This window comes from Styela clava, chromosome 5 (assembly GCF_964204865.1).
Source record: "Styela clava chromosome 5, kaStyClav1.hap1.2, whole genome shotgun sequence".
NCBI classification, from domain to species: Eukaryota; Metazoa; Chordata; class Ascidiacea; order Stolidobranchia; family Styelidae; genus Styela; species Styela clava.
In genome coordinates this window covers 11,124,928-11,142,239 of record NC_135254.1, presented here as the reverse complement: position 1 = coordinate 11,142,239, position 17,312 = coordinate 11,124,928, and the positions used below count along the sequence as shown (strand labels likewise).

The 17,312-nt window shown below is 33.1% G+C and overlaps 2 protein-coding genes across 4 annotated transcripts; one reads left to right on the top strand and one right to left on the bottom strand.

The window, feature by feature from the left end:
* The first annotated feature begins 123 nt into the window (after positions 1–123).
* On the top strand, positions 124–8,227 carry LOC120344467 (glycine amidinotransferase, mitochondrial-like). 3 transcript variants are annotated; one of them, XM_039413705.2, is made up of 10 exons: positions 124–1,897; positions 2,513–2,578; positions 2,817–2,930; positions 3,275–3,455; positions 4,065–4,255; positions 4,492–4,629; positions 6,242–6,406; positions 7,003–7,066; positions 7,632–7,748; positions 7,992–8,227. In XM_039413705.2, exons 1-10 carry the CDS (start codon positions 1,868–1,870, stop codon positions 8,099–8,101), a joined length of 1,176 nt encoding a protein of 391 aa, XP_039269639.2. In that variant the 5' UTR covers positions 124–1,867; the 3' UTR covers positions 8,102–8,227. The 3 variants fall into 3 exon arrangements, with proteins under 3 accessions (XP_039269639.2, XP_039269638.2, XP_039269637.2); XM_039413704.2 differs by having other exon boundaries at positions 126–1,897; positions 2,516–2,578; positions 3,260–3,455; XM_039413703.2 differs by having other exon boundaries at positions 126–1,897; positions 3,260–3,455.
* LOC120344466 (uncharacterized) lies at positions 8,158–12,313 on the bottom strand. The gene is made up of 5 exons (XM_039413702.2): positions 12,018–12,313; positions 11,608–11,720; positions 11,171–11,283; positions 10,333–10,400; positions 8,158–9,981 (listed from the first exon to the last, which is right to left on the bottom strand). The coding sequence occupies exons 1-5, from the start codon at positions 12,227–12,229 to the stop codon at positions 9,144–9,146; spliced, it is 1,344 nt and encodes a 447-aa protein (XP_039269636.2). The 5' UTR covers positions 12,230–12,313; the 3' UTR covers positions 8,158–9,143.
* Between the last annotated feature and the right edge of the window lie 4,999 nt (positions 12,314–17,312).

The window sequence follows — 17,312 nt, the reverse complement described above, 5'->3', positions numbered from 1 at the left end:
CCATCTGCCTTTACACAACAACGTAATAATGATAATAATTTATTGGCCGCGCCATCATAGTGTCACTTCACCACTTTCATTATAAGGTGGAAAATCAGTCTCTCAGGTGTAAATTTAACATATTTTTCAAATAGTAAAAATATTTCCGCGTAGATCGAGTAACATTGAATCTATATACTGAAAAAAATAATAGTTCAGAATTAGTACAATACCAGACGCTAAATTTCGAAGAAATATCATTTTCACTGCCAACGATGGCGGGTATGCAAGGGCATGTAGCGGTCTTTCGGCTCCAAATATTAAGCATTTCCTGTGCATCACCAGGAACAATTGAATAATATCACATAACATATATTTGAGAATATGAGTATTCTCGGCATTCAATTTGCAACAATATTTTGTACTATGTTATAGACAAGTCTACTTCGTTTGTAGTATGATATCGGAAGTTGAGTTCATATACTGTTCACATGTTGAGTTCACATGAGTATATATGAAAAATTGCGCTTTATATAACTGTAAACGTATTTTGAAGCATATTTTTGAAGCGTATATTTTGTATATTTGCAAGCGTAGAATATTTCCGACACTAGTTTTAATAAAGATGATAGTTTGAATATATTTTTTTTAAATTGCATTTGTTTCCTTACAAGATAAATTTGCAGATAGAATACAAAATAAAACTCCAAATTACTCTTTGTAATTCTCGGCATTCAATTTGCAACAATATTTTGTACTATATTATAGACAAATTTACTTCGTTTGTAGTATGATATCGGAAGTTGAGTTCATATACTTTTAGCTTCGGGAATTGCGATTTTATTTTTCGACCCGTTTTTTTCGAAGTTTTTTTCGACCCGTACAACTTCTACAGCAAAAACTTCGAAAATTTTTTGTCTAGAAGATTAAAATTAATCATTGTGGCGTAACCTTAGATCCCCCTACACTGTGTTCGAAAAATCATCGTTACGCCACAATGACGTTAACAAAAAGTCTTTGATTGATTGAAAATGTTATTGGCTCAATCCATTTATTTATCAACATTCAAACTGCGAGATGTGGATAAAAGTATTTACCCATCTTTTTATAAAAATAAACAAATTATAAATACCCCTATTAAAGTTGTCCAGAACGTGAGATGATAATTTTAAGCAACACACTGTAATATTCGTTATTGGGAATTCAGTAAAATTTAAACAAGCGCTGATGTCATATTCATATCGGTATACTCACTTCTAGAAGACAACAGCTAAAACGCTAGCGTACGAGTATTACACCAAAACGTCTGTGCAACATCTGTGACGAATGACGATACGAGTTCCTAATGACTGTTGGACTATACACGTAGTAGACTATAACAGTCAATGGTTATATATGGGCGAAATAACACGTAGTTAAGCTATTTTATGAGTTGTTTATACGTGGGAGTTTGAAAGCTGATATACCAATATTTCAGCGGACCTCTGTCAGACCCATGGAACAGCTCCACCGAAACCCAGAGGTTCGATTGAACCCAGGTTAAGAGACACTGGTTCAGACGGACAGTTGTCAGGTTTTTGGTTTGACAGATGCAAAGTCTGATATTGAACGTAGTTTAATACCGAGTGCAGAAAAGAAATAGCAGGAAAAATTTGAAAACAACGGTGGACGGATATGGTTTGATTTCTTGCCATTTCTTGCTCTTTCTACGGTGTTACCCTGGGAACAGCTTTAAAATGGTATTGGTAAATCTGAACTGGGTCAACATCACATGAGAATTTTGTGGTGGGATTTTAATTCAATTTATATAGTCTATTCAGAATAACAAATTGATTTGTATAAAAAGTAATATTCAAGCCATCAAAAAAGATTTCAAATCAACGCGGAAATGATCTCTGTAATTCTAAGAAATTCATTGGTAATATTTTTATGTTTGCGATATTTTAATCTCTGCTTGGATATGTTACTTTGTTGATACTTTTTTGCACTGTTTGATCAAGTAGTTTTGAAATTTTACATCTACTTATTATAACATGAAAATATTTATTTTTGTTGCATTTTGTCATGGTGTTGTTACCTCGAGGTATTTTATGCAGCTACTCAAGCAATCTGATAGAGCGAATAATGCCCATCTATTTTTACCTTCGTCTACCCGTCTTGTATGTGTGATTGGAACCGGCTAGGCCAGAGGTGGGCAAGGGCTTTTGACAAGGGAGACAGAAATTTTGCCCATCCAGACTGGCGGGACATGTGTGACATAAAAGGTTACAATTTGTGAAGAAAATTTACAGTGTTGCAAAAAGTAAAAGTGGAAAACACTTAGCCTCGTACAAAAACTAAATTTAATCTCAACAAATTCCTTGAGCTGTTTCCACAAAGTTTGGTTTTAGTTTGGTTGTGGCAGCATCAGGCGGGCCCGATTGAATTACCCATCGGGTCGGATTGGGCCCGCGGATCGTAGTTTTCCCATGTCAGGGCTAGGCGATTGATTACAATTTTTCGAATCTAATCCAAGATAACTTTTTTTGCACAGCAGAAGATTTTTAACCGAAGATGTATTCGTCTCGTACACCAAAATCATGAACCAATCGAAGTTAAAGTGGGTATAAATATCCAAAATTTGCGTAATCAGTAAAATATATTATGATTCGTGAGAATGGTATGTGATACAGTAGATAGAGTTTATAGATAAATGTAATTGAGCATTTTTGATGAAAGTTGATAAAGTCCTCTCCAATTAAGTTTTTTATACGGATATGGAAGATAATAACAAGACGCTTTGAATATATGTTTTCGAAGACACAAATGATAGATGTTATTTTATAAATTGAATGCAGGAAGCAAAAGATTCTTGTCCGGTATCGTCTCACAATGAATGGGATCCGCTTGAGGAAGTGATTGTTGGGAGACCAGAAGGAGCCTGCGTGCCAACATTTTCAATCGAAGTAAAGGTAAGACGTTCAAAATGTAATTTTCATATAGAGCACATATGCATTTCTGCGAGACAAAATTAAATATAATCGACTTTGTTGTCGTAGCAATTTTGGTTTCTCATGTATAAGAGGCGTATTAAGGAATCTTAAACCGAAGCGTTTTGTTGGCTTACTTTGGGGAAACGACAATAATTGTGGATATTTTAATTCTGGATAAGCCTTCATAAGTTCGCATAACCTCATAATGAGGTTGGGACAAATCGATGTGTAGACAAAAATGATGCTATCTTGGAAAATTGAAATGATTTATAAATAGACATAATTTCAAATATGTCATTCATTACTAGGCAAATACTAACCAGAAATATTGGGGATTTTACGAAACGAACGGAGGTGAACCTTTCCCGCAAGAACATGTTAAACAAGCTATTGCAGAAGTTGAAGAATTTTGTAACATTTTACGACATGAAGGAGTCGTAGTACGAAGACCAGATATTTTGGATTGGTCTGAAGAATATGAAACACCTGATTTTAAAGCAAATGGTGAGTTTGTGTTAATCGGGTATATATAATCAAACATGGACTCGAAATGTTGGAAACATGTCTTCAAACTAAACCTTCATGCTACATTAAAAATAATTGTTAAACAAAACTGAATGAAAAATTTTCTTTCTGTGTGCTGTTCATTATAGACGAAGAATTTTTATTGATGAATGCAAATCATTAAAGGTCGCTATAAAAGTACTTTTGAAACCGAGATTATAGGATGTTCAAATGCACCGGTTATTTGTGTAATTGAGTATAGATATTGTAACGCAACAAGGGCAGACTATTGAGAAGTAGATGAAGACAAACGCTATAAGATATTTATTAAGAGCTAGATGCGAGCACACGAGATGTAATTTTATAACAAATGATTTGATGTTGCTCCACGTAATCACGTGATTTATTTTACATGTTGGGAACCTCTGGCGTGCTCGAACAGAAGTTTTATCTACTTATTTTTCGCTCCTCATCACGCGACTTCGAGTCATTGAACCCAAATCGACTTTCGTTCCTAAGATTTGTATTCAAATAACAAACTAGGTTCATCTGCCTGATTGATTAACTTTACATACGAATAAAACATAAAAATACACTTTTTCTATACAGGACTTTACGCGGCAATGCCTCGAGATATTCTAATTGTTGTCGGAAATGAAATTATCGAAGCTCCGATGGCTTGGCGATCTAGATTTTTTGAGTACCGGGCATATCGTTCAATAATCAAAGATTATTTCAGAAAAGGGGCGAAATGGACAACTGCGCCTAAACCCGAAATGAAAGATGAATTATACGACAAGGTAAGTGAGATTATTTAATAAAATTTGTTTAATTTTCTTATTTCTAAATTATACTCCAGCAATAATCACAATCTCATTTTTGTGGCGAAAATTTTTATGTTTGCAGATTTTTATAGATTTTTCAGAATGAAGTAACATCTTGCTTGTCATGTATGAACATGTAATGTTATTATATTTGAATCTATGATAACATTCTGATATGAAATCAATACCAATAGCAACGAAATTCTTTTCAGAGTTACCCAATTAAGAGCGTTGAAGATCGACGTGTGCTGGCAGAACAAGGGAAATTTGTAACGACGGAATTTGAACCTTGTTTTGATGCCGCTGACTTTATGCGAGCAGGGAAAGATATATTTGTTCAAAGAAGTCAAGTATGTAGCCTACAGATATTGGTATTGGCAGTTCATGAATTCGATCATTTGTAACTATTTAATTGAACCATCTTATATTACTCGACTCAATTTTAATTTATTTATTATATGCAAGTTGGCCAAATACAATGTTTGGAATCGATTATAAAACTGATTGAAAATGTTTAAATAACATGACACACTGATACATAGCTACGTGTAAAAAGGTGTCTAAAAATATGGCTACAGCTAAGATCTATCGATGTCAGGACATTTGCAGTCACGTTTATTGCAAGCGTACATTTGTAGTCATCATCTGCACGGTAAGTTTTCTTCCACAAACGTTTGCATCGTCGAGCATTTCAACCATTAGATTTTGCACCAGTGGACTTTTGGAAGCAATGATATTTGAACACATAAAAGTTTTCACCAATATGAAACCCTTAAAACTATAAAAAAATTTAGCGCAATATTTGAACAATTGCGGTTATTTATACGCTTGCAAATACGCATTCTTGCATGTGAATTTTCCCAAAATAGAGGGCCAGAAATAGCCTTAGTCCTGCTGATGTACATGCTATGTACGGCTATATGTACATGCGCCCATGCATGTGCATAGCTAAAAATTATACAATACCAAGTATGTTTTGAAAACTTGAGAAAAAGATTTATTTATATCAATATATATGACCCAAACAATAAAAACATAATTTTTGACCCATTCAATAGCAATCCATCACATAGAATCTCAGTGTGGCTGTTGTATGTAAACTGAAAGCAAAGAACAACGACATTACGGATGACATGACACAATAAAAAACAGATTCGGGTTTTACGTGTAGATACAACTGTTGTTTGTAAGCCTTATGTTGCAGTGAGTTTGTAGGCACACTTGTGGAAAAAAAGAGTAGAACAATAGAGTATGATCATATTGCGAACCATTGTCGGCTACCAGTTCAAATCGTGTACTGGAATGGTGAATTAGGTTAATGTTAATAGGTTCCACCAGTTTATCAAACCCCTTGCCCATATTTATTCTCCACGAGATTCGAACAGTAAAATGGCAAGATATAACTAATGCACATCATGTCGAATCAATGTAAAAGGTATATAGAAAAGTCAATGTTGTTATTGAATCTCATAGAAAAATTCCATTTTTCTGCTCTTCTATTCTTTCTTTTAAATAACTTTTCAAGTAAAAACTCGCGGTGTTAGTCATTAGATGACAGTTTAATTGTTGGCAGGTTTGGTTCAATTGGGTCGATTAGTTCATCCGGTTTCGATCTACCACCAGATTATATAAATTGGGCTTTTGTATATTCAAAAAGTTTCATGAATAATTTGTTGCTTCTAAATTCAATCCCCTTTTATTTTATTTATTTTTTATTGTGGAAAGGGACATGCATTTAGTTTATTATTTGCTGATAAAAAAATGTTTTTCATTTCTTCAAATCTGAAAGAATTGAGAGCAGTGAAATATTATATCCATCATTTCATAAAATTTGAACACTTCTTCTTCATACTAACTTTGCTTAACTTTTATAACTAAGAATGAAAAACTTAAATGATCAAACATGATTTTGCAGAAAAAAATATATATTTAGAAGTTTTGTTTTTGTTTGATCTTTCAAAGGTAACGAATCGGATGGGAATTGAATGGATGCGTCGACACTTGGGGTCAGAATATAAAATTCATGAAATATCTTTCAATGATCCGAACCCCATGCACATAGACGGCACGTTTAATATAATCGGGCCTGGGTTGGTGATCTCTAATCCAGATAGACCTTGTCACCAGGTAAGTAAATTGAATATTATGTTGGATGAAATAAAATATTTCAATGGAGCTTATTTTGGATCTAATATTCCGAAATGGAGTACAATAAATTTGGTTAATTATGGGTGAAATCGAAATTATTTTAATATTGAATCCAACACGTTGTCAGCTGCTGTTGTTTCGAGAAGATTGATACAGATTAGGTTACTCAAGATATCATAATTTGTAGATATTGTGATTCAAACTAATTTGGTCAAAATGGTTAGCAAAAAAGCGTATTAAAGACGTGGTGGTGCGTTTCGAAATCATCAAAATATGGGATGAAAGCTCATATTTAACAAAAAACAATAAATGATAGCTTTCTGGTGAACTTCTTATCTTCATCGATTTAAAACTGGGTATTGCTATACAAAAATACAATAAATTTATTGTTTTCACAACGGAAACAACTAGCAAAGCAATTAACAGATCCGTTATGCTTTTAATATGCAGCAAATGACAACTTTGCATATAAAAAAACGGGAACATAATTTTTCAATTGATGGCGATGATATGCCCGACTAGTGATCAACAACTGATGCTCATTATGTATTTTAAAACGTTTTTGTGTATTTTAGATTGATATGTTTAAAAAGGCCGGATGGAAAGTTGTTACAGCAGCGGATCCGGTTATGCCAGATTGTGAGTAAAGCGTTTATATTCCATCCATCTGACTGGAATGTCTCCCACCTACCACTCTGTTAGGTAATTATCGATCCACTTAAAGCGTTCAGTAGCTGTTTATTTATGATAATAAAAAATCCAAATGAATTATCTTCAATTTTATACAGAGTGTTCCCTTATAAAAATTGAAGAATTCCATTAGTTTACAAGTAACGCAATATGATTTTTACACCAATGAAAAAACGAGAATATCGGTCGGAGACCGAAGACTTATCGATCTTAGATCGGTAATTAGTTAATAACTCGCTAATTATACGACATAATTAACCCAAAAGGCTTCTGGTCCGAGGTAAGATGCATGCACATGCAAAATTTGGAGCAGATTCAACCACGCGTTCGTTAGATATCGCGTTCATCTAACAGACACACACACAGACAGACATACATACATACAGACAAATACCTATCAATATACTTACCGATCTTAAGATCAATAAGTAAAAAGTTAAAACGCACATACGGGGCACGTAATACAGAAAATACAGATAATTAAGTCATTCGTGTTATATCTCACATCTTATAGCTCACCCACTCTGGATGTCATCAAAATGGCTTAGCATGAATGTTCTCATGTTAGATGAAAAGCGTGTTTTATGTGATACCAATGAAATTCCGACCATTAAAATGTTTGAGAGTCTAGGTAAGAAATTATACGTCATAATATGAATAACTAATCGTTGGATATGAATGGTTACTATATGAGGTTTGCATGTTTTTTTGGTGTTCTAGTTTTTTTTTCTTAACTTTTTTTTGAATTGTAATAATAATATGATCTAATAACAGTTTTGCTTTCACTGAAGTTCAATTTCAACAAGTTATAATTTTTCTATGTTGTGTTACTGTATGGACATGAAAAAGTTGAAAATATAAAATTTATAAACAGGCATAAAGCCCATAACAGTCAATCTCCGATATGCAAATTCTCTCGGCGGTGGTTTCCATTGTTGGACAACAGATGTCAGAAGAAGAGGAACCTTGGAATCTTACTTTTGAATGATTCCTTGTCATTGTTAAGAAAAAAAGTCATCGACGCATCTATACGTAATCAAGATTTTAGTTTAGCATGTCTTTCATATTTGTTAACTGATATAATTTCATGATAAAACAGAGATTAATCGATTCTTGTTTGTTTAATTTTTGGTTTGTTTTATTCCATGAAGATTTCCATGCATTTTTTATGGATTCATGTACCAGGTCTAAAAGCATAAACATATGTTTTATTCAACTTGTTATATTGTATCTAAATAGATTTTTGTTGCTGAATAAATTCCGATTAGAATTGAATTGTAGTCAGAGAAAAACGTGATTTGCAATTGCAACCTAATGTTGTCATGTAGTCTAATTTGGTAATAAATTAAAGCTTGAAATAGATAGCATGACGACGTCTCTGGAATCATGTTGCATCATCGTAGTTAATTAACAGAATGCTTCAAATTTGTCAATTAAATTGAACTTTTTACAATTACATTACGAGTGCAATTAATTCTGGTAATTTTTTTTATTTTTTCAAAATTTCTCCGTACAACATATAAATTGATCCGCACAAAAAGACAAGATATAAACACTGCAATTTAAGATAGAGAACAGAGACAACAATAAATCAGTATTACAATGAACTATATACTACCCAATATAAAAATTTAAATAAATCTTGTATATACGTTTATAACAACACACAAAATGATAGAAATAGGGTACTCCCGTAGTATGTGAACCAAGATGGCGGACACCGAAACGTAGTAAGTGTATCAGGTTAGAGTTAGGCCATAATTTCAGGTACAAATACTACGGGAGTCACTTGACTAGTCCCCGAACTCGTAATAGAACTAAAATAAGGTAAATTTTAATAAAATTATGGCCTAACCCAAACCTGGTACACATACTTCGTTCAGGTGTCCGCCATATTGGTTCGCATACTACAGGAGTACCAGAAATAGTACTTAATAGTATTTATTCTAGTATTTAAAGTCAATCGTGTTATTTTAATGAGTCTTTTCTTATAGCCTTCAAAAAACACATACGCTGGTACGGACTTTTACTTTTTGAGAGGAGCGAGTTTTCGGGCCATGTTCAATTGATTTCTCTTTTCTCGAACTAAAGCAGTTTGTTGCCTTATCACGTCCATTTTAAATAGGCTATCGTCCGAATTCCTAATGAAATCTTCGAAAATATCGAGAGGTTTGCCAAAATTTCTTTGTGGAATATCCTCAGGTTGTTTTATTTCACAGTGATCTGTTTTTGGTGGGGAGGGGGTACGGCTAGGTACGGATTCGGGTAATGCTTCCCGCGGAATTATCTTCCCCAGTTCAAATTTGGCTCGGATTTTAATATCGGTTGTATCATGTTCATTAGATATGGAATCTCTTGTCGTCAAGCTTTTGAGTTTCCTTCCCGTCGGTGGGAAAGTTCTCGGTACTGGTTTCGGAGGTGGAAATGCCGATAATTCTGGTTCTTTGTCAAAGTCTTTAATCCCTGCTAGCATCAGGTTTGAATAATGTTTTTTGACTCTAGATATTTTCTGTTCGTTTTTGGTTTGTACGCTTATGCTGGAATCTGTCTTTTGTAGTTTGATACGCGGAATTGGCTTGGGGTATGAATTTATTACATCTTGCATTCCAAAGTCAATTTCGTTGTTGTTGTTTAGGTCCGATGCTGTTTTGGTTCGTCTGCTTACTCGCGGTAAAGGCTGTGGTGTGTTCCGTGTATTTGATTGCTGTGACGAATTGGTCGCATTTTGTGTTTTTACAGTTTTGTCTGTTTCGTCATTTCTGAATGGAGACGGAATCAGTTTTACCTGCCCTTTGACCCCAACCCTTCTTGACATTCGATTTCTGGAGTTGTCTTCTAAAGGCGGGAGCTTAGTGTCAAGAATACTGAAACAAAAACTTGTCAGGTTACTATGTTACAATGAAGGTCAAGTTGAACAAGTCACATATGCATAGAAATAAACACTCTCTTATAAATGTGATTACCAAGAAACGTTGGAAGTTAGTTGCTATAGTTTATTGATACTGCAAAGTGAATTGGTCAATTTAAGCATAGTCTGCGCATCATTACAATTGTAAATTTCAATTCTTCACCATTTGACTGCTGTTTCACTGAGTTAAACTTTTATTGGCTCAAATTTCCGGGGCGGACTCGTTAACTATATGTTATTGTGTTATCGTCTGTAAATAAAAGTTTATTTAAAGCAGTCATAACAATAAAAGATACGTTATCTATACCTTTTCCTTGGAAGGTCTTCATTCTTTGCCATGTTAGATATTGAAGATCGCTTGTCTGTTTTCGATTTCTTTTTTAACAATATATAAATAAAATATATCAAATTAACATTGGCCTTTCAAGATATACAAAAAATTAAGACGGCAGGTTCAGTATATAACCTAAAAAAATCAAGATAAAAAACGCGAAAAACCAAGATTTGAGAACTCAACGTATATGCAAACGACCGAATATCCGCGGAAGCAGCGTGTTTGCATATATATAGCCCTGACAGTAAATATCATGTAAGTATTCGTTTAACAGCGCATTATGATAACATCTTCAGGTAAAGTTCCAAGTGAGGCAATAGACAACATAAGGTAATTTACAAAGACAAATATATACTCATTTAATTGAAAGTATGTATAGTTGAACAAATACTATGCTGAAACTTGTGGCGCTTACACAATTATCAATAGCGATAAAATACGAATTACACAAAACTTCACAGATAATTACATTACTTTACCTATAATTGGATATATAAAGAACGTCGTGGGTATCATGTAATACATTATGATTATTCCATCTACATATCCTATTAATTCAATGCAGCATCTATGTAACGATCTTCACTGGCATACACTAATGTTCTTAACACCAGCCATAAAAGCATTTTATTCAAAATGACAATCAAACCGTTCTGAAGTGGCCGACAAAGCCAAACACACTACATTTATCTCAAAACTAAACAAAGTTACTACTGATAAAATAGGATTTCCAATTGCAAAGATAAATGAAATGTTACATTCATTTTTACTTTTCAATATACAAAAAAAAAAAAAAACATAGAATTCGTACCGTTTCATTTGCAGCCAGATTATGATTGCGTTCTTCATCTTTTTCTTTTGTAAATTTTCTTGAATTCAAGTCATCTAATGTTTCTAAAACTGATTCCTCATGATTTTGGAGCTCTGTATGAAAACGTACGAAATTTAGAAAACATGAACGTGAAAAACTTTAATAATATTGTAACCTGCTCTTCAAAGCACGAAATAGTCTTGAATATTAAGTCAATTTTCTCTTTCGTGTTTGAAATCGATATCTCACTTCATAAAAATGTAAAATATCGTCAAATATGAGGATCTGCATGGAAAAGTGACCAAAACCTTGTTGCTTACTAACTACTTCTGATCTGTATCTGACAGCAGTTGCTGCGCAGATGATCGAACAATATTGTATTAAAACATCGAAAGAGATTCTACCATTTCTAATTATATTTATTCATTATAACTTACTATCCACTCTTTTGATATCATTTCGAACCATTGTATGTCGTTGAGATAATTTTTTACGCTGTTCGTGAATATCGATGTCGTTAGATTTCAGCGAAAAAGCTGATTGAGACAATCTAAAACATAAAGACATGAAAGATGACAAAATTCAATAAACAGACAACTTTGATATTTTTATTTGTTTTTTTTTGTGCAATACAGAATAAATACTAATACCTATAATGATATTGCACCAGTGCAATATTTTCACCAAGAGAAGTAATTTTTCAAATAACTTATTGCAATGCAAAGAAGCAATTGAAAGATGTTCCTATTTCGCGTTCGAAATGAATTGTCCAAGCGCATCAAACATACTTAATAGAAATTACATTTTGAATAAACAATTTCGTCATTTGCTGTTTCATAAAACTCACATTTTTGATGACTCGTCTTTCGCATTTATTTTTTCATTGCCTTCCGAAATTATATTAGTCGAGTTATCCTTGTTTTTATGTTTTCTTCTTTCAACAATATATGTTGTTTCTCTTTCTGTTTGAAGATGAATTCTTTTATTAGAATCAATTGCCGTTTTTCTTGTGCGTTCGGCAGCCATGCTTTTTTTCGTTGCTGTGGCTAGATTTTTCATTTTATAACAAATTAGAGACCAATGAATGTAACCTTTGAATGAAGATTTTTTTTATAAAAAATGAAGTACATTATTTAACTAATTAAATTAACACATCCTTGATGTGAGTGCAACAGTTTTGCAAGTGAGCCTTCACTGCAGTAGTATTTGGAGCTGATCTATATCTCGTGATTCTATTGTAAAGATCGAATTCCATCAAAAAACCCACAACAAACAACAAGAAGAAAGATATTTGCAACAGTACACAAAATTGACTATTACATAGTTTTGAATGCAAATTTATATGTATTCATTTTTCAACAGCATTATACCATAGTAACAGAATACAGTCAGTATCATAGATAACATCTCACGTTAACAATATCTCTTATATACTGTCTGGGCACTGGATTTCATTTATACATATCGTATCCGATTTTCATTATTTAAAATCAATTTCTGCTTAATATCAAACGGATAGCAGAAATATCAATAGGATTTAAAGTAAAAGAAAAAAAAATGAATATGGTATCTCGATTCCATCAATTAATCGATTTCAGATTTAATTTAACCTGAAGGAATGGGTACCTCATATGGGCGACATTGCTATTCTTTTCATAATCCTAGATTATCAGAATTAATTTTAGATTTTATATGCTTTATCCATCGATAAAAAACATCCATTGAGCTCAGAATCATCTTAATCTCATCTCATCATATAACGAATCAGTATAAACATTTTTATGAAAACAAGATTGCTGAATATAAACAGTTATACAAACGTACCACTGCGGGTTGTTTTAATTTTGTTTTCAAATTTAGATCCTATTTGTCTGTAAAGCATATAAAATCTCTCAAACCATGCACACACGTGACATAAATAAAATCATAAGTGTCAAATCCGAGTTGCAAAATTTGATTACTTTATTAGTCGTGCAAATCTCAGCAGCTCCTTATTCAACTAGACAACCGTTTACTTAGAAAACATTTAAAATCATAAAATCATTAGATTCGTCTCAAAGATTTTATTCTGAAAATTTAATCAAAACCAGCATACTTTATTTAAATAAATTTCGACACCACCAGAAAGAGAAAACTTCAATTCAATACTGTTGATCAACTGTAGACTGTATCAGCGAGAAGTTATTCTCAACTGTTGTCTGCTGAATAATTCTCAGCTTTAAAATCCAACCTGCTCAACATCGTCAAAACATGAATAATTCAATTCACACCATCATTCAAACCCCACTATATGGTCATTTTACTGAGAATAAAATTTCACCTGTCTTGTGGCAATTCCTAGTACTTTAATATTACAAGTTGAGTTATGAGATATAACAAAGGCTATACAGTCAAGTTAAAATTTAGTGATTTTCGCTCCATCAGAAATCAACATTTCGAAAATCTTGTTCATTATACTAAACTGTCAATACAACATACATCATAAATACCGTTGTATGCAAGTAAATTTATGACAATTATTCAAAGTGTATGTATCAGGTGACTAAATAAAACGACAGACATATGATGAAAAATTCATAGCTAAAGGATGCTGATAAATAACATGTGAAAGCACTTTCATTTCTGTTCAAATGATGCAACACAACATTGATTCACTGCCTTAACACGGCCCAGAACGAATTCACACTTGAACGAGTCTCCGACATGTTCGTATCATATTTTTATCCCAAGCGTAAGGATGTTTCTAAGATCCAAATATTTTGCGGAATTTTTAGCAGTATTTGTAGAATCTAAACGTAAACTCAGTCGAATGAATTATTCATGCTTCCAACAGTTGCCTCATCTATAGAACTTTGCGTTACAGTCAGTTACACATTACGGAAAATGCTAATAGCATTCAATTTTTAGAAATAGTAACCATGTTACAATAAAAAATGCCATCGCCAGATTAATAGTAATTATTTATATACTCGGTTATTTAAACCCTACGTGTTATTTATTTAGTAGGGTTTAAATATTGTGTCAAAAAATTGTGCTTTAATTTAGATAATTCACATAGTATTATTTCAATGGTATTAAAGTTATTGTAAATATTTGGAAAAAAGTTGGCGACTTCTACCTAAACATCAATCAACATTGCAAGAATAATTTCTCAATTTGAACTGTTTTATATCAACTGCAGCCATTTTGATCAAATGGCCTGAACTATATATATACATTTGACTTCAAACATTCATTCTGGTGTTTGTGTGTTCCGAAACAGAATATCGTTTCGAACTTAATAAGTATATCCGTATAATGCCTGGTAATGATAACCCAGTAATCAGCCGCCTTCATTCCTTGTTCGTTCGCGTAAAAGAAAACACTATTTTCAATCTTCGCGAACTGTTCCATGTGCCCTCATGTGACCTTCACAAACGTGGTTGTCGAAAACCAATTGAATTTACAGTAACAAATAGAAAATGTCGTTCAACGTAATATTATTTCCAGGGTTGTAGAAGCAACAAAGCGCTAATTGATATATGGCATATATTGTTTATTCTTGTACAACTCAAATGTTCAATAGGATATTGGCCTAATATAGGGCACTGTAATTTCATGCTATTTTGGGTATGAAGTTCATGTCCACAGAATTTTTTTTATTTTTTCTATGCATGGTTATATCATATTGCTTTCTATTCAGAGTCGAACTGTAAGATTTTTAACTTTTGTCCCAAATACACGAAAATGTTCTCTGATTTCGGTATGTGGAAACATGGATGAAATATAAAAACGAATTGATACTTTTATTTAACGTAATTTTAATAACCTTTAAGCTCGGATTACTCACACTAATCGCGTTTGCTAAAAGAAAAACTACTTTGGTACCACAAATTGCCTTGGGCTAATGAAATATAATAAAACAACGCATACATAGTTTGATGTTATCATAAAGAGTTCAAGTAAATAAATTGACCATGTTCGGCCTTTCAAAACAGTATAATTTATGTTTTCCCCGCGTGTGGTAAACAATACTTTAGAAAAGTTTATAGCCAATGAAATCTTACCTAGCAAGTTTGGTGAGTAAATTTTGACACCTTATAAAAACACGTTTTACCAGTAAGTTTTCACGAGTTTTGCACGCATGTGCGCAGTGTAAGAGTGCTAAAATGTAACTAATTCTCACAGGATGATTTGATAGATCATATTTGAGGATCAACGCATTCAGGAAACATTAATAGAGTGGCTTTGAAGCATTTTTACTCGCAATATACCAATCGACAAATGCTACGATTTCGAAATAATGGGACGATTAATGTCTAGAAAGCGAAGTTTAGCAATGAAATTTCTGGGAATGAATATGAAAATTATTTATTTCGTACATTAGAATATTTTATTTTTTTTATTTTATGTAGCAATGTAAACAGTGACCCCATAGTTTTGCAATGGTTGAGTTTTTTACCTCAAGCAAAAGATGTATAAAATAAATAAAAAGTAAGAAATATTAGCAAAATAATGCACAGCTTCAAAAAATAAAAGTAAGAGCGTTTCATATAAAATTATAATTGTATAACATGAGATATGATATAATAATAACTATTCTAGTAGGAAGAGAAGATTTCAAGAAAAGTCTAATTACTTCTGGTTACTATTGTGGCCGTCTAGCTAGCTCAGTAGTTCCCAATCGAAGTTTTTTTTTTTGTCGGTCCGCGAGAACTTTTGCTGTTTTTATGTTTTTCTTCCGTCTCAATCGCTTTACTGAAGCCAAAGTTGCGTTGGTTTATCACGCAATTTCTCGTCCGCCGTCATATTGCTGTTTGATAGGTTCGGTATTGATGGCCCGGTGACGTCTTGGGGCCGGGTATAATCACACTTTTTGCCTATTCGGTTCCGATTTTTCGCGAAAGCGCTCCGTCAAATGTCGCAAGATTCAGAAACCTAAAGATCGGCACGCGTGTTTTTTTCTGTTCTGCATGCTTTTCCTGCTTAATATGACCATCCAAATAAAAGGTTATGAATATTTCTTTGTTTAAAACAGAAAACAGTGACATATATATCAACTTGTTGCGACCCTGCAGGTGGTCACGAGACGCCCAACAAAAGCATGGGCCGCAGAGATTTTTTCCAGGTGATGAACAGCAGGATTTTAGGCTTGGTTCCAAGTTACCGACGACTTTGTTAATATTTTCCGTTCCCCTCATTTTAATTTTTTGCCGGTCCGCGAGTACATTTTATTTAATTTACCGGTCCGCCAGGGTAGAAAGATTGGGGACCTTTCCAGCTAGACTCAAACTCATGCCCGGTTAAAGGAATTAAAGGAAAGGTGATTCAAAGGACTCGGAACAAATCTATCACGTTTTTCTTAAATAATAATTTTAAGCAGATTCATTATTTCAACCAATATATAAATGCAACTACATGGGGTTAAATTTTTGCTGTTTCTCATTGAACTATTAATTAAAACTATTGTGGAGAATACTATTTAAGTATCTAAATGGGTTGAATATTATACAAATATAATAACTGTTTGTATTGAGAAACGTGTATTTGTTGTATACCACTGAAAGTGTAATAATGATCAGTTGTTTAAAAATCACTAACGACCGCGCATTTCCGGTGGATGATTGGCATATCCGATTATATAAAGAAGTAATTGAAAAAAATTATAGGACTAGACAAGGTCATAACCGGCAATTAAAATACTGTTTGACAATCAATTCAGTCAATTGCTCACAGTTTAATGAAGTTATTAAACGTTTGACGACTTGTTCTTTTTTTTTATTTATCATATACATTTTATTGACCACCCCATTGCCTAAACATTGGATACGTAACGCCCAATCTGTAAGAAACTGATTCTATCAATATATAGTAAGTTCATATCTGCAGGCGAAAACTTACAGCCCTCTTGTGAAAACATCTCGATGGTGACAGCGTTAAAGAAATATATTCAAATTTGGTATTTAAATGTCAACTTTTACGCCTAATGTCTTAAATATCGTCATTTACGCCACAACCTTAGGATAACAAACATGAGTCACGTCACATGCTTGTCAACTAATGATATATCAAGCATATTAATCTAAATGGTTTTGCATTCGAAACCAACCGAAAAGTTTTTACAGTGAGTGTTTTGATATTCTTCATACATATGAACAATGAC

What these genes read in the sequence shown, in the direction of transcription:
- LOC120344466 (XM_039413702.2), bottom strand. Translation starts at nt 12,229, where the DNA reads ATGAAAAATCTAGCCACAGCAACGAAAAAAAGCATGGCTGCCGAACGC. An exon ending in AAAGACGAGTCATCAAAAAT is followed by an intron (nt 11,721 to 12,017) that starts GTGAGTTTTATG and finishes TTTATGTTTTAG; the next exon opens with ATTGTCTCAATCAGCTTTTT. An exon ending in TGATATCAAAAGAGTGGATA is followed by an intron (nt 11,284 to 11,607) that starts GTAAGTTATAAT and finishes GTTTTCATACAG; the next exon opens with AGCTCCAAAATCATGAGGAA.
- LOC120344467 (XM_039413703.2), top strand. Translation starts at nt 1,868, where the DNA reads ATGATCTCTGTAATTCTAAGAAATTCATTG. An exon ending in ACCTGATTTTAAAGCAAATG is followed by an intron (nt 3,456 to 4,064) that starts GTGAGTTTGTGT and finishes TTTTCTATACAG; the next exon opens with GACTTTACGCGGCAATGCCT. An exon ending in TATTTGTTCAAAGAAGTCAA is followed by an intron (nt 4,630 to 6,241) that starts GTATGTAGCCTA and finishes GATCTTTCAAAG; the next exon opens with GTAACGAATCGGATGGGAAT.